Consider the following 22,675-nt stretch of genomic DNA (forward strand, 5'->3'; position numbering starts at 1 on the left):
AATTCAGGCTTGTGCATGTTGTTTGAGGTTGAGGTACTTGTGGATCAACATCGTATACCTGTTCAGAAATCACCTTTGGAGTTAGACATTTCTTTTGTGAGTCCTGGCTCCATTTATTAGTATGTGACACTAGCAGTTATATGTTTATTAGTTATATGTCACTTCACCCCTAGGTTGGATCCATTTGTAAATGGAGATTATAATAGTACTTATTTTACAGAGTGAGTTGATACATTTAAAGCATTTATTAAATCCCAATAAATATCACTGTCACTGAGTTGATTCCAACTCATAGCAATTCTATATAGGACAGAGAAGAACTTTTTTAGGGTTTTCAAGATCATAGGTCTTTACGGGAGTAGACAGCCTCATGTTTCTCCCATGGAGCAGCTGGTGGGTTTGAACTGCCAACTTTTAGGTCACCAGCCCAATGCTTAACCTGTAGTACCACCAGGACTCCTTTAAAACACTGAACATACGTACTACATAGACCAAAACTCAGTGCCACCTAATCAATTCCAACTCACTGCAACCCTATACATGGTTTCCAAGGCTGTAAACTTACGAGAGCTGAAAGCCTCATCTTTCTCTTGTAGAGGCACGGGTGGGTTTGAACTGCCGAACGTGCAGTTAGCAGTGCAGTGCTTATCCTAGAGTGCCACCAGGGCTCCTTAAACTTAGTACATAATTACTTAATAAATGACTAAAGTTCATTGCATTAACATTTGGATATACAGATCTGAAACTAGGTGAGACCTGGAGATTTAAGACAAGAAGGTGTTGGAAGAGCCTTGGGGAACACTATGGTTTAAAGGTTTTCCCTAGGAAGAAGCCTCAGCAAAGAAAAAAGGGGATCTGATAAGAACCAGTAGATTCTGGTGTCCGAAAAGTCTGTTCCAGGAAGAAAGGAGTCAATGAGTGTAAGACGCAGAAGAGAGTCAAATCAATAAGGACTAAAGAGTGCCCTTTGGATTTGGCGATTAGATGGTCATGGGGATCTTTTGCAGAGTCATTTCAGAGGTAGAGAGGGAAATGATTACAGCAGGTTGAAAGTGGATAGAAGAGAAGAAAGCAAAGACAAGTGTTGACACAAGAAGTCTGACATAAGATCAAGCAGGGAGTGAGAGAGAGACTGGTAGCCAGAGGAAAGGTCAAGGTAAAGGAAGAGGTGTTTGTTGTTTTTTAAGCTCAGAAGCCACAGTGAAGCAGAATTTGACATTAAAGGAAAGAAAAGGAACGCCTGGTGGAATGATGTTCCTAAATTGATGGAGTATGTTAGCTCAAGAAGAGAGATTGAGGGTCTCTCTTGGAGCAGGAGAGTACATTTCTTTCTTTGAGACTACAAGGATGAAGTGAACAAGTGGGTAAATTCTGCCAAGGCGCCCTGATTTCTGTCTGAAGTAGAAGATGAAGTAAGCCCTGTAAGGGAAGGAGGTTAGAGTTAGGAAATGATACGGTATTCAGGATGGCCCTAAAGGACTAGCTGGCTTAGATGTCATATATCTTTTTATTTTGTTTTGCTTTTTATTGTGGTAAAACATACATAACATAAAAAGTTTACCATTTAAACCATTTTTAAATGTATGATTCAGTGGCATTTACCATGTTGTACTAACATAATCACTATCCACTTCCAAAAGTGACTCCTCACCCCAAACAGAAACTTATTACTCCTTCAGCAATAACTTCCCTGTCCTCCTGCCCCTGACCTTGGTCATCACTAGTAAATGTTTGTCTTGTTGCAATTGCCTATTCTAGATATTTCACATAAGTGGTATCATACAGTATTTCCTTTTGTGACCGACTTATTTCACTCGGCATCCTGTTTTCAAGGCCCCTCCATGTTTAGCATGTTTCAGTACTTCATTTCTCATTCCATTGCAGGTGCATTGTCTCCACCTTTTGGCTATTGGTATCATATATTTTGATGTGGAACATACGCAACTGTTCAATATTCTCCATTTTGGCTCCACTGGTGTCTTTACTATCTAGTACAAGGGGGTTTCAAAAAGTTTGTGGAAACACGGAATTAAAAGATAATGGAATTTTTCCATGAACTTTTTGAAGCCCCTCGTATCATATAACAAAAATATCACAAGTGCTCTAGAGGAAGGAATGCTTTCTCTCTTTTTTGGCTGTGGAGAAAAGTCTTTCTTCAACCGATGTTCCTTGCCAGTCTTCATGTGGGATAGCATCTGTCTTCCCCCACTATGCTTTTTATTTCTATTGGTTTCTCTTGTGATGTCACCCGTATTGTTTCTTGTGCGTGTTATTTGCATTTTCTCCCTCTTTTCTTTGGTTAGATTTGTCTATGGTTTGTCAATTGTATTAATCCTTCCAAAGAACAAACTTCTTGTCTTGTTGATTCTATATATTGTTTTTCTGTTCTTTAACTCATTTATTTCTGCTCTAATCTGTATTATTTCTTTCCTTCTGATGACTGTAGACTTAAACATTGCTGGGTTTTTTTCTAATTGTTAGAGATGTGTTAATGTGTTGATTTTGGCTCTACTTTTTTGGATGTGTGCGTTTATTGCTATAAATTGCCCTCTAAGCACTGCATTTGCTGTGCCCCAAAGGTTTTGGTATGTTGTGTTTTCATTCTCATTTGATTCAAGGAATTTTTTATTTTGCATTTTATTTGCTCTATCATACAGCAGCTTTTAAGCAGGGTATTACTCAGTTTCCATGTACTTGATTTTGTATACTTGATCTATTGTTTTCTAATTTCATAGCATTGTGCTCCGAGAAGATGGTTTATAGTATTTGGATGCTTTTAAATTTATTTAGGCTTGCTTTGTGGCCTAACATATGGTCTGTACTGTAGAATGTTCCGTGTGCACTGGAAAAGAATGTGAATTGTGCTATTGTTGGGTTGAGTGCTCAGTATAAATCTGTGAAGTCAAGTTAATTGTTTAGTTCTTCTGTGTCTTTGTTGTGTTTCTTTCTATTCTGTCCTTTTTCCAAAGTGGTGTATTAAAATCTGCAACTATTATTGTAGCGTTGTCTGGTTTTTTCTTCATCCTCCTTTCCATTTGCTTCTCTGTGTTAACCTGCTCATTTTATACCTAAAGGTTATTTGCTTTAAACACATTCTATATGGATATGACTTTATTAACATAATGAAACCCTACTCCCATTTGGGATTACATCTACAAGTATAGGGTTGCATTTACAGCACATATTTTGAGGGGATACAGTTCAATCCATAACAGCAGTTATAGGGGTTGCGATCCTAGTTGGGATTTTGAGGTGGAAGCAGAAAAGTTTGGGGAGTTGGATATGATGTTTACTGACTTGCTTGCACATAGGGTTTAGGCTGGGTTGAGGTAAGAGTTTTGTCAGGATTATGGGGATAGACTTTGGAGAGAACAGGAAGACTCAAGAAGTGGCAGTGCCAGTGCAGTTAAAGAGCAGCAGTAAGAGGAGGGTTCCTGGAAGTAAGCTGTGTGTAACCTGTGGGGTATAGCATGTGAAGATTGCAAAGATAAGCTATAGTAAATCCCCAGGATTTACAAATGGATAGTCAGCTTATGGACATTTGTTACTGTTAAGTGCCTTCCAGTGGCGTTGTGGGTTAATGTGCCAGACTGCAAAGCCGGTTGAACTGCAAGGTCAGCGGTTCAAGCTCACCAGCTGCTTCTCTGAAACCCTATAGGGGGTCGCTATGGGTCAGAATCAAGTTGATGGTACTTCACAACAACAAATTTGCCCTCTGTTGGAAATGAGTGAGCCGACCACTGTTCTGCTGCTCCTGTGGGCTGTCAAGTCACTCCTAGCACCCCTCTCAAATAGGGTTTCTCAGGCTTTAAGTCTTTAAGGAGCAGAAAGCTTCATCTTTCTCCCACAGAGCAGCTAGTGGATTTGAACTGCTAGCTAACACGTAACCCATCCGGACTTCTAGTAACCTTTACTTGTAACAAATTCTTTTTCACCATCACCTTCACTTGCTGCATGTGCTGCTTTTAAAGCACTAAGAAGACTTCTAGCCATTTCCCATGAACTTAACCCACACCACTGCTGTTGAGTCCATTCTGACTCCCAGTGACCCTCTAGGACATAGTAGAAATGCCCGGTAAGGTTTGTAAGGCTTCATAGAGGCAGACTACCACACCACTCTCCCATGGAGCGTCTGATGGTTCCTGCTGCCCACCTCTCAGTGAGCAGTTGAGCATTTAACCACTATGCCACCAGGCACCTCTTGTACTAAGCTCACTGCCATCGAGTTGATTCCAACTCATAGCCACCCTCCATAAGGTTTCCGAGATTATAAATCTTTACAGAAGCAGAAAGCCTCAGCTTTCTCCTGTGGAGCAGCTGGTGGGTTTGAACTGCTGACCTTGCTTTTAGTAGCCCAGTGCTTATCCTACAGCACCACCTTTCTTGCATTAAAGTAAAGCTAAATCAGAACCATATGCACCTGTTCCAATTTACTACAAATTCAACTTAAAGAGTCTCATTCGTGACCCAGGGGCTACCTGTAGTTCTGAGCAGGTAAGTTGGGTATAGTTACAGGAGATCAGGTCAGGAATTGACTAATTCATCTAGTACAGGAGTTTGTGAACTTTTTCTATAAAGGGTCAGATGGTAAATATTGTAATATTTAGTATAAGCAGCCATACAATCTCTGTTACGACTACTCAACGTACTGTTGTAGTGGGAAAGCAGCCACAGAAATCAATGGGTATGACTGGATTCTAGTAAAGCTTTAGTTCCAAAACTAAGTGACAGGCTAGATTTGGGCTGCAGGCTGTGTGACGTTTGCTGAATCTTGATCTAGAGGCTTGGTACAAAAGTGTGGCTCACAGGACCAGCAGCCTTCACATCACCTGGGAGCTTGCCAGACCTCCCCACACCCCAGATTTACTGCAGTTTAACAGAATTCCCAGGTGTTTTGTATGAACACTAAGGTTTGCAAAGCACTTTATTAGAGATCTTGAAGTCTCTCAGGATGATGACAGGAAGCCAGTGAGCAAATATCAAAATAGTGCCAAAATCTGTTGTGAATGGGGGAAGGTTGGTATTTGGTATTGAGAAAGAAACTCAGAATGGTGTGGCCAAATAACATGGGCTATAGACAGAAGGACACAAGGAAGCAAAGTTGCAGAACAGTGGTCTGCAGCTGGGAGAATACTGGTCCACTTCCCTTTCTACGGCAGCCACACAGCCCAGTCCCTTCCTTTTCTACCTACTTCCTTCTCCAATTCTTCTCTTGGAGGTAGATGTCCAATTGCTCGCTTTTTTCAGGTAGGAGGAGTTTACTCTTATGACTGCAGTTTTGGCCATGTGCCCAATGTGGAATTGATGAAGTTCATCGCAATGGCAACATTTGGCTCCTACCTGTCTACTTGTCCTGAGCCTGAGCCAGGCAACCTGGGTCTGACCGTCTACCACCGGGCATTCCTCCTCTACTCCTTCCTCCGCAGTGGGGAAGCCCTGAATCCTGAATATTACTGTGGTGAGAGGCAGGATGGGTGGAATGTAGGATGGGAGGGAGCATAGAATGTGCCTGAGAAATTATGCAGGAAATAGCTAGGGTTGGGTCCCCTGGAGAGCTGAAAGTACAACTGGAACACATTAATAGTGTTATTCCCCATGATTTCATTATAGTCCTCTCCTCCTGTATATCTGTCAGCTGACTAATAACATTTTCCCTTTTCCATCCTCACTGGTCTTCTAGGCTCTCAGCACCGCCTATTTAATGAGCACCTGGTCTCTGCCAGCAGTAACCCTGCCTTGGCCCTGCGTCGGAAGAAGCACACTGAGAAGGAGGTGCCCGCTGACTTGGTCAGCACTGTGTCTGTACGGCTTCGAGAGGGCTATAGTGTCCGAGAGCTCACACTGGCCAAAGGTAAGGGTCTTTAGGTGCTGATATATATCAGAAGTCACTAAGAATTTGTTCAGGAACGACCTGCTGAACAAAGCGGAGGCACACGTGGACCACAGGGGAAAGTGCTTGCCGTTGAGATAAATCAATTTTGAGTTCCCTTAGCACTTGGCCTCCCAGTTCCATCTCCTCTGGCCAAGGTGAGTCACCAGAGGGTAATGTGGTATCCTGTTTTCAGGTTATTCTTTCTTTACACTGCTGTTGTGTCGGTTAGCAGGCTCTGATCCTGAAATCTGTGGAACTGTGCTTGGAACCTTAGGCCAAGCTAGAGATGTAGGAACTAGGTGATGGTTTCAGCTAGCACTTAGTTCCAGGCCTGGAGTCCTTTGCCTTCTTCCTCTCTGCATCCCTTCTGCTCCCTGCAGGAGGCTCCCAGTTGGAGGTGAAACTGGTGCTGCTATGGAAGCATAACATGCGCATTGAGTACGTGGCTGCAGCGCCCTGGCCCCTGGAGCCTGAGGGTCCTCGAGGAACGCGGGTGGAAGTGACCATGGAAGGTGGCTATGACATTCTGCATGACGTATCCTGCGCTCTGAGGCAGCCTATTCGCTCCCTTTATCGCACCCATGTCATCCGGCGCTTCTGGAACACTCTGCAGAGGTGAGCGGGGGCCCCCACTCATTGAGTGATGGCCACCTTGGTTTGGAGGAACAGACTGGCAAAGCTGGAAGCTGAGAAGAGTCTCTTAGAGCACAAGACTTGTGTCCAGGGTTTCATGTTCCTCTGAAGCATCCTTTCTGTGCACGCTTGCCAATCAGTGTATGTCCACCATGACTTATGGTTGACCCTTGTTCCATAGCATCAACCAGACGGACCAGATGCTAGCCCACCTTCAGTCCTTCTCCTCCGTCCCCGAGCATTTCACACTTCCTGACAGCACCAAGAGCGGAGTACCACTCTTCTACATCCCTCCTGGCTCCACCACCCCGGTGAGTGAGTGACTCTGGGGCTCATTGTCCTCAGTTCTTCCTTGGACTTGGATTAACACAGCTTTTGGAGCCCAGAACCACCTTCTATTTTTTTCCTTCCCAACTCTGAGGTGCCCAACCCAGAACCGTAAGCATTAGCCTCAAGAGCATCTCTTCTCCCTGCTCCCAAGTCCCTGGAGAAAAGAATCTGTAGAGAGAGGCTGTCCTCAGTAGCCTACGGCACTCCCAGGTTACAACTTGCAGACTGCTAGGGTGATGGTAGCCCAGCAGACGAGACCATGAGTCTCTTCACCTCGTCTCCACTTGGCACACTCTGACCTCTTCTACCCCCACCTTCACCTGTTGCTAACCACTGCCAGCCACCAGCACCTGCGGACTTTGAGTTTCCTGAAGACCATAGCTTTGTTTTGTCCTGTGTGTTCCTCACGCTCTGTTCACAGCTGTCTAGCACTGACTTTAGGTGGCTTATGCTGGTGTGTAGTGGCTCTCATCACGAGGTCTAGCCCTCACTGAGCCGCTTTCCTTTTGAAGTTAGTGATGTAAGCCAGGCAAGTGCCATCTTTTGCCTGGATTCAGCTTCAAAGCTCTAAAGGATTCCCTGTCTCCTGCATTCAGTCATCCTTATCTAGCCTTTATACTGGAGGCAGCTTTTTACCTCTGCCCCATGCTGGGCTGCCTGTTTCTTCAGCCGACACTACAACCATATCTGACCTCTGATCTGAGTCAGCCTGAGGTTTTGTTGACTTTTTCGAGGGTATGTGTTTGTTTTCCATGAATGTTCCTATAGATCTGTCCTTCTGTCCCCAGGTGCTCTCCCTTCAGCACAGTGGCTCAGACTCATCCCATGCCCAGTTTGCTGCCTACTGGAAGCCAGTGCTGTCCATGGATGCTAACTCATGGCAGCGTTGGCTGCACATGCATCGCCTGGTGCTTGTCCTGGAGCACGATACGTGGGTATCCTTCTTGGGTCATAGCTGGGATCGAGGAGCAGGGGTGAGGACTCAGGGAATGATAGGAAAGAGAGGCAGGAAATACGTACCAGCAGAAAAGCCCTTACCAACCTTGGAAAAGCCAAAGAAGAAACTGTGGTCTCTCTTAGTCTTCCTGCTCCTTTGTCTGATCTCAACTCGTCCTCCCCATTTTCAGGCCAATCCCCAAGCACTTGCACACCCCGGGCAGCAACGGACGCTACAGTACCATCCAGTGCAGGATAGCCCACTCCTCACTAACCTCTCTGCTTCGGGACTGGAGCAGCTTTGTGCTAGTAGAGGGCTATTCTTATGTCAAACTGCTTTCCAGGTGGGCAGCATGATGACCCCTCACTTTCCCCCACCACCTCATCCCCTTCCTCTTCCTCTAACCCCAGACACCACCTCAACCCAGCAACTTTTAACTTTGGATGCTTACTCACTCCCACTTGTCTCCAGTGCCCCAGACCAGCCCCCTTCCTCCTTCTACATGGTCCGCATCATTTCCAAGGCCCCATGTATGGTTCTTCGCCTGGGATTTCCCATCGGCACACCAGCACAGGCCCGGCACAAGGTAGGCTGGACCCTGCCAAACTCCTCAACCAAGGAGTGTAGACTAACTTCCTCTGCACAGACCCACAGGGCCAGGCCTGGTAGAGAGATGATCACCCAGACCAATCAGACTTGGCGAACTCTCACCCTGTTTGTGGGCCCCTTATCCCAGACCATGCAGGAGATAGGAGTAAGAGAGTCTGATCCTGTTTTCTTTACAGATTGTGTCAGACTTGCAGGAAGAGATCCTGCAGTTACGTTTCCCCCACCGAGTACAGAGTAAGGAGCCAACACCCAAAGTGAAACGAAAAGGGCTGGGGGGCTTTGGTGGGGGCAGCTCTCCCTCCAAGTCACCCCCCATGCTGGGACCGCAGCAGGCTCTGTCGGACCGGCCCTGCCTCGTGGTCCTACATAAACCCCTGGACAAGCTTCTCATCAGGTTGGTAGAGAGAGTGGAGATGGGGACTCTGGATGTGTGGAGCAGTGTTGTTTAGCTGATGCTGAAGAGATCAGCTGATGAGTTGTCCTGATTTTCCAGGTATGAGAAGCTCCCCCTGGATTACCGGGCACCTTTCTTGCTGACGCTGGAGCCACCTGGACCACTGCCCTTAGTGTCAGGCCGTTCAGCCTCCTCCAGCTTAGCATCCCTGTCCCGCTACCTGTACCATCAGCGCTGGGTCTGGAGTGTCCCGTCAGGGCTGGCCCCCTCGCTGCCCCTCAGTGCCATCGCCCAGCTGCTCTCCATTCTCACGGAGTACGTCTCCTCAGCCCTTCAGACTACTTGGGATAGGTAGAGAGAGAGCATGCAGGCTCCAGGTTTGGAGATATTTCCTTTCCCTCTGAGTCCCCATTCCGTCACTGCTGCGGAGCAAAGAGTACACACTACTGCCTGTCCCTCCTGCTCACTCCCTAGTTGATTTATTCTGTTCTCTGGTGCTCATTGAATCTGTTGTGAGGGGCCAGTGGTCTGAGCAGGACCTCCAGAAGACTAGGCTGTTTGCAAGGTGCTAGGAAGTAGGGATGGAAGCAGGGGTGAAAAGGAGGCTGTACTCTGATGGCTCTCTCCTTCCTTCATCATATCTCACCCCTCCCCTGGCCTTCAGAGTCCGCCTGTCAGAAGGGTTCCACTTTGCTTGCAGTGGGGAGGGGATCATCAACATGGTCCTGGAGCTCCCAATTCAGGTATGTGCCGCAGTTTCTGATAACCTCCTCACCCAGGCCTGTGATCATTACAGGGACACTCACCTCTGAGCCGAGTTGGGACTAGTGGAGTGTCTACCTCATAGGGACCATGTGGTCAGAGCATCCAAGGCCAGACACCAGTCCCAAGACAAGTCCTGGGGATGGGGCAAGACCAGGCCAGATTTCTTTATTGGCTGGAGTTTGCCCCAAATCTCCCGTCTTACCCACAGAATGAGCCACCCGGGCAGGCTGCAGCTGAAGAGAAACACACCTGTCTTGTCCAGTACATCCTTTTCCCCCCACATTCTACCTCCACCAAGGACAGGTGCGTCCTGGCCCTTCCTGAGATCTGCCTCTCCAGATTCCCCCTCCTCCCCACTGTCCCTCTGATCCAATTCTCTTTCCCTTTCATGAGATGATCTTGATCCCCGAGCTGGGGGCAGTATTTGTTACACTGTGGCTCTCTTCTGGGCCTGCCTCCTCCTCTCCTTCAAGGGGTTGGCTTCCTGCCATGAGGTTGTGGACTGGACTCTCTCTCCCCCAGCTCAGAACTTTTCGTCTTTAGTTTCTCAACAGATGATGACAATGACGTAGAGGTGGAGGCTCTGGAGGGAGACTCCGAGCTCAATCTGGTCACAGAGGTTTGGGTGGAGCCACAGTATGGTCGTGTGGGCCCTGGCCCCGAAAGCTGGAAGCACCTCCAGGGCTTGACATACTTGGAGATCCCTCAGGCTGTGAGTGATTGCAAAGCCTTCACCTTTGGAGTACCGCACCCAGCCTGGGGTGTGGGTGTCCTTGTCCCTCTGAACCTCTGTTGGTTACCATTTGGGGGCTTCCTTGAAGTTGGGGCTAACTCCTGACCTCTTATGTTCACCCTTTAGCTCCACCCACGGGATGCCGCCTGCATAGGCTCCATGCTGAGCTTTGAATATCTGATACAGCTATGTCAGAGCAAGGACTGGGGTCCTCTGCCCCCGGAGCCAAGGGCCTCAAATGGTGAGTGGGGAAGGTGGCATGGAGCAGGAAGATGGCGGGGAGGGAGAAGGCACCACGCATCTTGGCTTCTTTCCTGTTCTCCTAGGATTGGACCAGGGAGGAGATGCCTGTGTTGAGATCCCTTTCCATTTTGACCTCATGGGTTTGTTGCCACAATGCCAACAACTCCAGATGTTCTTCCTTCTGCTTTCCCGAGGTGGGTAAACTTTTTCCCACTTAACTTCACATTTAATAGGCCAGCAAGCCTGGGGCAATTGAAGAATAGTGAGCAAATGAGTCAGCCAATGAACTAGTGAGTGATGGGACAGGAGGAAGGTGTGAGGCTGAAGGAGAGGCTTGGCTGGCCAGGGCTGAGTCGGGAGCAGCGGGCAGCAGGAGGCGCTTGGTGCTGAGCAGAGTGTGTGTCGGGCAGAGCCAGAGGGTGTTCCTCTCGCCGAGGGGCCCTGTCCCGCCAACGACATGGTGCTGTGCCTGCTGCACAGCTGCCTGGGGCAGGAGCTGAGTGACCGGGAGATCCCACTGACCGCTGCTCACCAGGCTGCCTTCTTGAGTGAGATACAGCGACGGACTTGCCAAGGTTCAGGTAAGCTGGAGCGCCCCACCTCTTTTCTGATATCAGATTCTAGCCCGGTTCCCTTCTCCCCACCACAATGGTTTCTGCCTTTGAGTTTTGCCCTCGTCCATCATATCTGGCCCCACTGTACATTGTAGGTCCAGAGGGACTACCAATGGGGAGCCGAGGAGTCCTGAACGATCAAGTTGTCAGCAGTGCCCCGGCCACCGGAGACTCAGCTCTTACCATCCTGGTCAGCACAGGTTCTGCTCTTGGAGCCCTTTTCATACTGACCTCCATTCATCGCTCTATATTCACGCTCCAGCCTTCCGTTACCCTTGATATTGAATGTCTCCTGTCATTTTCCTTCACGGTGTAACTAAGGTTGGATTCTGAGACAGAAAAGGGGTTGGACATTCCCTTACCAATGGCTCTGAGTTTGTTTCTCTCTTACAGAGTGTGGCTTCTCCAGAATCACTCAAGTCTCTCATTCCTGCCCAGCCCCTTCAATGGCGCTGCTATGCAAGACTTGTGACCCCCCAGCATGTATTTCTGACATTTCTCCCCGCTACCTTCACAGGTACCAATCGCTCACCTTTCTCACTACCCTAAGTTGTATGTTAGATGCTGTCGAATTGGTTCCGACTCATAGCGACCCTGTGTACAACAGAATGAAACACTGCTTGGTACTGTGCCATCCTCACAACCTTTCCTGTGTTTCAGACAATTGTTGCAGCCTCTTTGTCAGTCCATCCCATTGAGGGTCTTCCTCTGTTTTGCTGACCATCTGCCAAGTATGATGCCCTTCTCTAGGGACTAGTCCCTCTTAATGACATGTCCAAAGTACGTGAGACAAAGTCTTACCATCTTCCCTTCTAAGGAGCATTCTGGCTGTACTTCTTTCAACAGCAGTTACAAACTCCTCAGTTACAAACGCTTTAAAGTCCCTCACTGGCCCACCAGACAGCTTGGGTTTATGTCTCTTTTCCTATTCAGATGCCCAGCGCCTGGCTGCCTATGGCTTGGAGGGACCCTCTCAGGAGGAGACAAGGCCTAAGTGTGGAGATTGGAGTATGACCCCTGGCCTCAGAGATCTGGGAGGAGCTGGGGTCAGGACTGCAAAGTCCCAGGTTCCCATCCTCAGTGTAACCCCAGCCAGTGGTAAGGCAGCTGAGTCATTGCACTCAGTGAAGGGACTGGGAGTGGGGACCAAAGAAAGGATTTGAGACCATGTGATACCTCTTGCCCACAGACAATGTCCAGACTCCAGGAGAGCTGAGCCCACCCTTCATTCAGGGTTTACAGGCCGATACTGGGCGTCAGCCTCCCCAAACCGAGGGTGCAGATGGGCCCAGGACCAGGTGTCCTGTCTATATCTATAGCTGTTCCCTTGAAGCACTAAGAGAGCAAATGGTTGGCATGCAGCCTCCTCCGGTACCCCGAGATCTCAGCTTCCGGTGAGTGCTCCAATGTTGACCTTAGCCAGGGCCCCCCAACAAAGCTCAGGTGTACTAGCTGGCATGAGCAGACAGGTTGACTGTTAGTGGCGGGAACTCAGCTTCTCAGCCATGTCCAGCCAACTCTTCGCTGAGCATTTATAGGCAAATCGGTTGAAAGCTGGCTTGTAAGTGCATTTGATACGAATCCAGATGACCCATTTGAGTGGGTGCCTGACGAGTCTGAGCTGTCTGTTTTTCCCTACTGTGCGTAGAACTCAGTTCCTCGACCATTCATCCCCATCCTCAGCCTGGATGGAGCCCAGGTACAAGGAGGCAGCCAACCACTGTGCCCTGCTGCAGGAGCACGCACAGCGATGCTATGTCCGTGGTGAGCAGGAAGACCATGTGAGGGAGCTTCGGGGAGGAGTGGACTTAAGGGGAAAGAGATGGAGGGATTACAGGGGTGGGGGCTAGAGACGCTGTTCAGGGCCCCTTCCATTTCGGCTAGGGTTGTTCCGGAGCTTGCAGCAAGCACAAAGCGTGACCTCCCAGGACCTGCTGACAGCAGTGGATGCCTGTGAAGAGCTGCTCCAAGAGGTGGACATCACCCCCTTCCTGCTCACACTGTGTGGCCACACCTGGGGCTTGCCTCACGCGCCCCCAAGCCCTGGTCCTCTCAGCCCTGGACCCTTCAGCAGCAGCATGGAGGAGGGCCCCGAGCCTCGGGAGAGAGCTGTTCTAGCTTCTGAGTCCAGGTGAGGAGTGTACTGAAATGACGTATAAAGGGACACATAGACAAACCTTCCAGACCAGGGAACTAGCTGTGCCAGGTAGTACCGAAGTGTCAGAGAAACTCTAAAGTTTTGTCCCTGACTTTCTGGCTCTCCCCCCCCCCTCCCGCAAAGCTGCTTCTCCCACTTGCCCTGGCAGCAGTCTCCCTCCTGTCTTGGTGTGGGATATGGAGCTGGGTTGAGGTAGGAGATCCAAGTTGCACATGGAGAAAGTAGAGGCGTGTTCCCAGGACAGTCCCAGTAACAATTCCCCTCCCCCCACCACCAATCTGTGAGTTTCATAGGGGCATGAATGGTGTGTATTTTGCTCACTACTGAGCCCCCAGCGCAGTTTAGGGATTCCACACATCCCTGTTAAAGGTGGGACAGAGGGAGGGAGAAAGCAAGCAAGCAGACAGACCGGTATTTGTCACCATCAGCATTGTATTACACAAGGGAAACAGAAGAATCTGAGGGATGGGTGTGCTGATGACTCTCAGATTAGAACTCTATCTCGGTTCCCTCTCTTGAACCGTAAATCATCCCACTGCCTTCCTGCCTCCATCTGTATATCTCCAAAATGAATGTATCTTCTTCCTGTTAAACCTTGTTTTTCCACCTGTGTTCCCCATTCATGGTGAACAATATTACCCTCCACCCAGCAGTCCAAGCCAGCAAACTAGGAGTCATCCTGATTCATTGCTTTGTTTCACAGAAATATCTAGCCTGTAAGAAATGTGTAGGTTGGTCCCCCTGCCCTCTGCTTCCCGTGGTGTGTGCTGTGCACCCTTCTGAGAGACAAGGACAGGCATGGACTAGTAGGAAATGGGCTGCTCTGGCACTTGGTTGATCTTAATTCAATGCCCTCCACTCTGACCACTCAGCATAGAGACTGAGGACTTCAGTGAGCCTGAGTTCCAAAGCACTCGTGTCCTTGGCCAGCCAGACCCTGGCCCAGAGATCTGTCTGACAGACGTCTGCCAGCTCAGAGGACAGGCACATGATGCCCTTCATAGCCTCGTCCAGGTGGGCAGCTTGGGAGAGGGTAGAGTCCTGCTTTGTGCAGGTTGATGGTTCTCTCCTGAGTTGGGGTGTGTAGGTGTCCTGTTTGGGGGCATGGGAGTGTCTTACTTTGAGGCTGGCTGACACAGCCTTCTTTTGACCCCCATGAAGGAAAAGTTCTTGGAGATCAGCCGTCTCCACTTCCGCACAGTGCCCTCCAACCCTCACTACTTCTTCTATTGCCCTCCAACCGGCAGGCGAGAGGTGAGTGCTTTCTTCCTTTCTTCCCCCACCCCTTTGCCCCTTTGGCACCTCTCTCAGCCCACCTGGATCATCTTAAATCTTAGTATCAGTTCCTTGAGGCCTAGATGTGGCTTCTGTCCTACCTTGAGGTAAACTATCTTTTTTTGTTGTTGGTCAGGATGAGGGCCCCCAGGATACAGTAGACAGAAAAGTCAGTGACTTGGAGTTTTCAGAGGCTGAGCTGATAGGAGAAGAAGGTATGTGAGCAAGGGAGCAGAGGGGGGGAAGGCTGTGTCAAGCTGGGATTCAGGGGCTTCATGGCTGGGCTCCCACTGACCCACCTGATGTGTGTGTCTCTAGGAGACACATCTGCCTGCTGTGTGGTCACTGAGAGTGATCCAGAGCTGGAGGTGGAGTACTGTGAGAGTCGCGAACCAGACCTGGGGCCTGCTGGGCTGGACTCCACCTCGCTGTCAGATGCAGACACTGTGAACGCTGATGAGGACTCCTTCAGTGTTCTGGGGGGCGACTCGCCCACTGGGCCCGAGACATTCATGCATGATCTGCCACCACTCTTCTTACACCTCACGTGCTCCATGAGGCTGCGTGGACAGCACAGCTCGGTGCCCGTGTGCAGCCTGCCCACCTGCCTGGGTGAGGGCCATGGGGCTGCCCAGGGGGTATCAGTCTTCAGAACTGAGAACTGAGAATCTGTGCCAGCCTGGGGCCTTCAGCAACCCCTACCTTTCCCCTCTCCCAGGCCAAGTGCTTTCCAGTCTGGAGGGCCCCCCCATTGGAGGCCGAGTTCCCTTGAGGGACCTCAGTGTCACTCTGGATGTCTTTGTACTGACCTTGCCCCTAGAAGTGGAACTTCCCCCGCCCTCGGACCCTCAGCACCACCGGTATGACAGCAAGTTTGACGGGGGTGAGAAGGGTGGTCTGGGACTTTGTTGGGTTAGGAGGTTCATTAAAGAAATCCAAGGCATTTGGGCTCCAAGAAGGGAGTGATGACCTTTGCTCGCACCCTGTTCAGGTCAACTTCTGAGAGTAGTGCTTCATTCCCACGATCTCCCGGGCAACCATCATCTTTAAGGTCAGATGATGGTCTGGGACCACCACTGCCACCTCCAGGAGAAGAGAGGTACTTTCTCACATCTCTCGCACAGCATCTTGCTTCCTTGTTTTGTTTTCAGAAAACCAGTGTCTTACACCTTTCTTTCAATTAGGCACCCAGGACTGTCCAACTTGGCCACACCTCACAGGCTGGCGATTGAGACCACCATGAGTGAGGTGAGAGCCTTCCCTAGCCCAGCCTAAGTCACAGCCCCACAGCACTACGCCTGGACCCTTTCCATTATCCAAGTGGCTCTAGGATTGAAATGAGGCCTTCTTCAGTCTGTGAGAGAAAGTATCTCCTAGTCTGGGAGTGAGGTGATGCCCCGGAAGCACAGTAGTAAGAAAGGTACCCTCCTTGAGGGTGCTCTCCTACGTCCTCTGCCTTTTGCCATGTTCTGGGTTGCCCTCTGCCTCTAGATCCGCTGGTTGCTGGAAGATGAGATGGTGGCAGCACTGCGCAGAGGGGGTATCCCCCAGAGCCCTGCCCTGCACCGTGCAGCTGCCCACATTCATAGCTCTCCGGGGCGCTCCACCTGCCTTCGCCAAACTTTGCCACTGAGTTTTGTGTTTGGGCCAGAGCGCTCCCTCACACAATTCAAGGAGGTAAGCTGCCCTCAGAACATCCCATGATCACCTTGAGACTCCAGGCGTGGGTCTGGAAGACACTGAGTCCATAGAAATCCCTCCTACCTGCCTCCTCACCCCTGTACCCGGTAGTCCAACTCAGTGGTGTGAGACCCAGCTTCTCTCCAGTCAGAGGGCCTGTGGGACCTTGGCCAAGTCACTGACCCTTTCCTTAGGCCCCTGAGCTGTGGGGACGGTAGCATCTGGTGCACCAGGTAGTTGGGGGTTTAATGAGCAAGCATGAGAGTGCCACATGTATGGAGGGCTGCTGCCGCCAAAGCTCTGATCATGCTTCCTGCTCCCCAGGAGTTCCGCCGCCTCCACCTTCCTGGCCATGTTCTTCTTGAGGACACTGACAGTGGCTTCTTCTTTGTGGCAGCTGGCCAACAGCCAGCTGGGTCCCGTGGGGAGCTGCCTCCAGTGGCCTGGGATTGGCACAACCATGAGGATAGGACTGAAGGCGTCGAAGGGGAGGTGAGTGTTTGGGGCACTGACCTGGGAACGGAGGTACTGGTTGTTGGGTGTTCCAGGTTGGCCTACCTCAGCTAAGATTTCTGTCCTTCAGGCCCTGACAGCCAGTCCAGAGGATTCTGAGGGCCCTGCTCTCATCAGCCTGCCCAGCCTGCCGCAGGGAGGTAAGAGAGAACTCCAACCATGAGGTCGGGGGCTCAGGACCAGGAACTCGTCGATTCCTGGCCCTGTGTGAGGCTCCAGCCATTTGCCTTCTGTCTCCAGAGAGCCATTCGGGGCCCAGCCGGGGACTAAGCCTCCTGTCCAGTCAGGGCAGTGTGGACTCAGACCACCTAGGTAAGCTTGGACGGGAGTTTAAGCTGGGGAAAGTAGAGTCAGGGCTGTGCGGGGGAAGGTCTAGGCAGGGGTAGAGATGCTCATCTGCGGGGAGGGACCCTCGAGACCTGATGCCCTGAGAGGCTCATAGGAGCCTGAGGATAGTACTGAGTTTCAGCACATTGGACAACAGGATATGATGGTGGCAGCAGCGGCTCAGACAGCGAGGGTCCCTCTGAAGCCCTTGGGGAGAAGGTCTCGTTCACACTGAGAACCCCACCTGGATCAGCACCTCCACAGCCTTTACTGTCAGGCCTCCCCGGACCGTCCCTGCCTGACTTCTGGCTCATCGTCCGGGTACTACAAGATCGTGTGGAAGTCTATGCCCATGCACGGTAAGTAGATGCCAGGGCTGTTTGCACATCTATCCCCAGTATTGTTGAAAGCAGGATTTAACGGCACATAACAACAGTTCAGGGCAACTTCAGAAGTTGCTATACGGAAATAAGGAGTAGTTTGTTGTTGTTGTTATGTGCCGTGGAGTCGGAACCGACCCATAGCGACCCTGTACAGGGTTTCCGAGGCTGTAAATCTTTACAGGAGCAGAAAGCCTCATCTTTCTCCCACAGAACAGCTGGTTGTTTTGAACTATTGACCGTGAGATTAGCAGCCCAATTCATAACCCCTACACTACCAGAGCTCCTTTAAAGAGTAGTAGTAACAGTAATAATAGCTCTGGATTACTAGCTGGGCTGCTAACCCCAAGGTCAGCAGTTCAAATCTACCAGCTGTTCCTCATGAAAAACATGAGGCTTTCTGCTTCCATAACGATTTACAGCCTCGGAAACCCCTTACAAGGTCACTATGAGTTAGAACCAACTGGAACACCAATAACAACCAATAACATTAGCAGATGCTGTATTCTAAGTGTTTTATATGGATCGGTTCATTTAATCCTTGTAACAGTTCTACGAGTATTATTATCTTCATTGTTTAGCTGAAGAAATTTAAGCACAGGTGAATTAAATACCCACCCAAGACCATAGTTAGCGACAGAGCCGTCATTCAACTCTAGAACCCAGTTAAATACTGCTGCTCAGCAGGCTGGTGTTGATGGTAGGGAGGCCAACCATTCTGACAAGAAGATCTGAGTATAAAGAGGCAAACTGCATGGTACCCGCCTGGGAGCTGAGGAGGCGGCCACAGAGTCTAGGCTTCCAGAATTTTACTCCTGAGTATTCCTTTTTTCACATTTTCAATCAGGTTTACTTCCCTTTGTGTAATCCTACATCCTTTGCATGATTTCTCTTAGCCACAGCTCCTATGACCGCCCTCCCCCACCCCCTTTATGCCACATACAACTCGCTCTGCACTGCTCCATTCTTCTTTCCCCAGGAGCATGATACGGGAGGACGGAGGGCCAGGCGCCGAGTGTCGCCACCTGCAGCAGCTCCTAGTGAGGCGAGTTGGGGAAATCTGCAGGGAGGTCAACCAGGTGAGGAGCAAGTGGGGACAGGGCTCTCTGGGCATAGAGATTCTGCTCAGGTGAAGGAGATTCAGGAACTTACCTTCGTAGGCTATGAGGTCCATCTCAGACTCCACAGCAACTATGGGATGTTTTCTTCCACCCCCAGATAGTGGAATGCACTATTTTTCTTCCGGTTCCCTGAAATTGGTGGAATTCTCCACAGCCCACTCCCAGTTACAGCGAGTTAGTTACCCTCATGGTGTCTCAGTGCACCAGTACCTGCAGTTCACTGCTTTGTGCCAGGCTTTGGGAAGAGAAAAGGGAGCAAGGCAGAGGGAAACAGACTTTGTGGAACTTGGTAGAGTGAAAGAGAGACACTGTAACAACAAAATTACACAAATGTAATTCACCTACAATTGTGAAGAATTCTATAAAGTAGAGACTATATTCTGAGCATAAAACAAGGATCTGACCAAATTATCAGGAAAGGTTTCTTGAAAGAAGTGATTTTTTTAAACTGAGACAGAAAGGTGGTAAACAGGAGGGCAAAGAGGAGAAACAAGTGTTCCTAACTGGGGTTCTCTCAGAGCCCTGAGCTCTGTAATGGTGGGACACCATCCATCTCTGATTTCCCAGGGATTGCTGATGTTTTTGATGACCTTTAACCCCCTAGTAATGATGGGTATTTTACTCACCCCAACTGCTAGCATCAGTTCCTTGATAGCCATACTCCTCCTCCCCTCAGCGACTACTTCTTCAGGACCTTCATGACAGTCATGTGTGTAACTCTCTTCTGGTGGCTGAAAGCGAAGAAGATTTGTGGCGCAGTGAGACCCCCTTCCATTCCCGTCAGCAGCTGCCACTGCCCAGCGATGGTGAGGCCCCACCCTATAGCCGACGGTGTCGTTGCCCTTTCTCTCATCCAGTACTCCGGTGAGAAGCTGAGGGCATCCATGCCAAGGAATGCGGTGAGAAGGAGGAGGACTTGGACAGGAAAGGATCACTGGATCGGGCTGTTGCAAGTTCATCAGCACCTTTAGTAAAAGCAGTTTCAGTGGCGAGATGGAATTCGTAGCCAGCTGAAACTAGGCAGGGAAAGCATGCTAGTTGGATCAGAGAATAACTTCTCTCAAGTCGCTTGGCAGTGGAGAGAGAGAGAAAATAGATACGGCTCAAACTAGCAGGAGATGTGGGGGCGAGGAAGGAATTTTAAGATGTGGAGATTTGCACATGTTTGTGTTCCACGGGTAAAGAAGCAGTGGAGAGGGAGAGGTTGAAGGTTATAGGAGAGGAAAGATCATTGAGGGGGCTGGCGGTAGTGGGGGTGAAGTGAGATGTGCAGCAGAAAGGTTTGCTCTCTGGTTGGCTGTCCCACTAAATCAACACAGGACCCATTTGGGATTTTTTTTTTTGTCATGGTAAAGGAACACATGATAATGATAACTGAAGTCTTGACCCTTCTACCCACTTTTCTTCTCTTATTCCTGTGACCTCTAACTCCCTAAGCTTGTGGAGGAAGAGGTGCATCATGTAGTGACATGGGTTTACAATTGCAGTTTTCCCTGGGTTTACAATTAAAAATCAGACCAGTTCTTATTTTTCGCATTCTCAGCAAGTCTGTGGAAGCACGTTTTTAACATTTCCACGAGAGAGCATCTCTCAGCACATCCTGGAATGTTCTCCATATCAGAGCAGGATCCCTGTAATTAGTGGACGTCCCATGGTTTCGAAGGCATCTTTTGCAAATTGAAGATGAGCTAGGACAGCCAAGCGCTTTAACTTCAAGATGACTTCCTGTAGCCTAAGATGTGAGACCAGGCAGAATACTGCCCTTCCTCCTTTCAGTCTCTCCATATGGTTTCCCTGAAACCCTTAGCAACCAGAATCCCATCATGGCACAGAAACTGCAGCCTCCTGGGAGTCCTGTAGACTGCTCTCACGTGACAGTAGTGTCGGTGGGAAACCACATTGCCAACTCTGACCTACTGGGTGATTCCTTGTCAACCTGGAAACCTAGGAAAGCTAGCGCAAGGCACTGGCTTTGTGTACCACCACACCACCCTCTGTTCTTTGGGATAGCTGTCCCTCCAAGACTCAGAACCCAGTCTTCTTTCCTGATGTGTGTAACCAAGTCAGGACACAAATAGCAAGCCAGGAATGAGGGGGTGGGCGAGTGGGCCCATGTAGAGGTGAGTATTTGGGAGGATAGTGTGTCCTTTTCTGATCCTTGTTCTCCCTTCCCCCCAGATTATGCTGCTGATGAGAACTGTGCGCCCCGAGGATACCTTGCAGCCACAATGCAGTTTGTCCCTGGTCATTTCTCCTGTGATGTGGTGTGGGGAACTGTGATCCGAGTCCATTCGCGCCTCAAGATGGGGCCTAGCATGGGGGTGTCTCGGGGTATGTGATTGGCATGAGGAGCGGGCAGGTGGAGGAGTGAGTTGGGTGCAGGGAGTGTCCTGAGCTTATGGTATTCCCGCAGCCATCCAGGCCCTACGCTCTGTGCTCAATGCCTTCTCAGTGGTGAACCGGAAGAATATGTTTGTCTATCAGGAGCGAGCAACACAGGCTGTGTACTACCTTCGGTATGTGGGTCCTGGGTGGGGAATCATGGGTGGCGTGTGTGGAAGCCTGTACAAAGACCTTGCTGCTTTCTCTCAGCCTCCTGGAGACATCCTGCAGTGACCGGCCATGGGAAGGTGATGTTGGACCCCGCTCTCTCGCTTTGTCCCGGAGCCAGGAGCCCATCTGCCCTGAGGAAGCCTCGGCATGTATTGCTCCCATTCCCTCATGGCCTCCTGCTTTGCTCCCTAGAGTGGGCCATGACCATATTTTCCCTGTAGGGTCCTCGTTCCCCCCTGGACGTGGCTGCCAGCCGCAGTTCGGATGCTGCTCGCCCTGTGGGCCAAGTGGACAGACACATCCAGCTGCTGGTGCATGGTGTAGGGCAGGCAGGTAAGGGCTGCAAGGAAGAGGTATTGGGGGTTGACCAGGTGAGGTTCTAAAGTCCTCTGACAGCTCCTCTTACTCTTTTCTCTGTCTGGGGCCCCTTCTCTAGTTCACACTATATTCTGGCCTCTTCTCAAGTAGGTGCTGGATGGGCAAGGACAGACGTCTGTGATGTCTAGTGTAGGATATGTAGCTGATTGAAATGCACCTTGGGGAAGAGGAACCATTCGGTTTGGTGCCTGGGTGGCTCAATGGTGTCCCAATCACCTGGGCTTCAGGTGAAGAAGCTGGGTTCAGGTTTGGATCTGTTAAGCATGAGGTATCCAGTAGGCTAGTATCTGTGGTTTCCTTTAATGTGTATCAGATCTTGGGTTAAGACTGTTACATAGCTTCTCTTTTCATCCTTACACTGAACCTGTCAGGTGGGTGTGTTTATTCTCATTTTGTGGTCAGAGGCACTGAGGCTTTGAGAGTAGAATCCATGTGTCCACACTCACTCAGCGAGTAGGCTGGCCAGAGAACCCAGTGCCAGCTGCTCTGGAGCTGGTCCTCATAACGCTGTCTCCAGCATGTGGGGAGGAGGGGGGTGGTAAGGGCTGATGCACGTGGTAGCTCGATCCTCTGCCAGTGTCCCCACCTTCTCAATGTGGCTTTGTCAGGTCCCGAGATCACAGATGAACTAGTGCGGGTTCTGCGTCGGCGCCTGGATGAAGCTACCCTGGATGTAATCACGGTCATGCTTGTTCGGAACTGCAAGCTGACACCAGCTGATGTGGAGGTAAACTCCCTCCCAGACCACGCATCTTTGCAAGGCTCAGCCACAGGTGCCAGGACAGTCGAGGCTGGAACATTGGCTATCAGCTCAGACAACCTCTTCCCATTCTCCACAGTTCATCCAGCCCCCTGGGAGCCTCCCCTCTGAGGTGCTGCATCTGGCCCTACCCTGCTCCTGCAGGCCCTGGCTTCCTGCCCTAGCCTGGTACCTGCGGCAGAACTTGCTCATCTTCCTCCACTCTCCCAAGTACACAGACAGCAACAGCCAGAACCACTTCCAGGTGAGATCTACTCACCTCTCCCATCTCTCATACCCCTCTTCCTGTGTGACTGGCTTTCCTACAGATAACTCCCAGGTACACTTTTGCCCAAGGACTTGTACGCACCCATGTGTCTTCTTGGGGTGCCCTATGACCTGCGTGCGCTCCACTCCCTGC

At 50.2% G+C, this 22,675-nt stretch overlaps 1 protein-coding gene across 1 annotated transcript in view; it reads left to right on the forward strand.

Annotated features, from left to right (window-relative positions):
- SZT2 (seizure threshold 2 homolog (mouse)) overlaps positions 1-22,675 on the forward strand; it is a 57,812-nt gene that overhangs the window by 21,826 nt on the left and 13,311 nt on the right. The window contains exons 8-48 of the mRNA XM_006839841.1: positions 5,248-5,458; positions 5,681-5,851; positions 6,253-6,487; positions 6,687-6,816; positions 7,624-7,766; positions 7,963-8,115; positions 8,244-8,358; positions 8,558-8,775; positions 8,875-9,090; positions 9,440-9,518; positions 9,749-9,843; positions 10,084-10,252; positions 10,400-10,514; positions 10,600-10,710; positions 10,927-11,097; positions 11,226-11,320; positions 11,524-11,647; positions 12,064-12,228; positions 12,320-12,524; positions 12,779-12,894; positions 13,015-13,261; positions 14,161-14,302; positions 14,450-14,542; positions 14,700-14,778; positions 14,882-15,175; positions 15,282-15,423; positions 15,555-15,662; positions 15,748-15,811; positions 16,055-16,240; positions 16,568-16,735; positions 16,827-16,896; positions 16,997-17,068; positions 17,241-17,442; positions 18,443-18,542; positions 19,261-19,390; positions 20,763-20,915; positions 20,998-21,100; positions 21,177-21,282; positions 21,359-21,470; positions 22,124-22,242; positions 22,355-22,519. Coding sequence (XP_006839904.1) covers positions 5,248-5,458; positions 5,681-5,851; positions 6,253-6,487; positions 6,687-6,816; positions 7,624-7,766; positions 7,963-8,115; positions 8,244-8,358; positions 8,558-8,775; positions 8,875-9,090; positions 9,440-9,518; positions 9,749-9,843; positions 10,084-10,252; positions 10,400-10,514; positions 10,600-10,710; positions 10,927-11,097; positions 11,226-11,320; positions 11,524-11,647; positions 12,064-12,228; positions 12,320-12,524; positions 12,779-12,894; positions 13,015-13,261; positions 14,161-14,302; positions 14,450-14,542; positions 14,700-14,778; positions 14,882-15,175; positions 15,282-15,423; positions 15,555-15,662; positions 15,748-15,811; positions 16,055-16,240; positions 16,568-16,735; positions 16,827-16,896; positions 16,997-17,068; positions 17,241-17,442; positions 18,443-18,542; positions 19,261-19,390; positions 20,763-20,915; positions 20,998-21,100; positions 21,177-21,282; positions 21,359-21,470; positions 22,124-22,242; positions 22,355-22,519 — 5,892 coding nt within the window. The remainder of the gene's footprint in view (positions 1-5,247; positions 5,459-5,680; positions 5,852-6,252; positions 6,488-6,686; positions 6,817-7,623; positions 7,767-7,962; positions 8,116-8,243; positions 8,359-8,557; positions 8,776-8,874; positions 9,091-9,439; positions 9,519-9,748; positions 9,844-10,083; positions 10,253-10,399; positions 10,515-10,599; positions 10,711-10,926; positions 11,098-11,225; positions 11,321-11,523; positions 11,648-12,063; positions 12,229-12,319; positions 12,525-12,778; positions 12,895-13,014; positions 13,262-14,160; positions 14,303-14,449; positions 14,543-14,699; positions 14,779-14,881; positions 15,176-15,281; positions 15,424-15,554; positions 15,663-15,747; positions 15,812-16,054; positions 16,241-16,567; positions 16,736-16,826; positions 16,897-16,996; positions 17,069-17,240; positions 17,443-18,442; positions 18,543-19,260; positions 19,391-20,762; positions 20,916-20,997; positions 21,101-21,176; positions 21,283-21,358; positions 21,471-22,123; positions 22,243-22,354; positions 22,520-22,675) is intronic.

The sequence above is a fragment of the Chrysochloris asiatica genome, unplaced genomic scaffold (assembly GCF_000296735.1).
Source record: "Chrysochloris asiatica unplaced genomic scaffold, ChrAsi1.0 scaffold00026, whole genome shotgun sequence".
NCBI lineage: Eukaryota > Metazoa > Chordata > Mammalia > Afrosoricida > Chrysochloridae > Chrysochloris > Chrysochloris asiatica.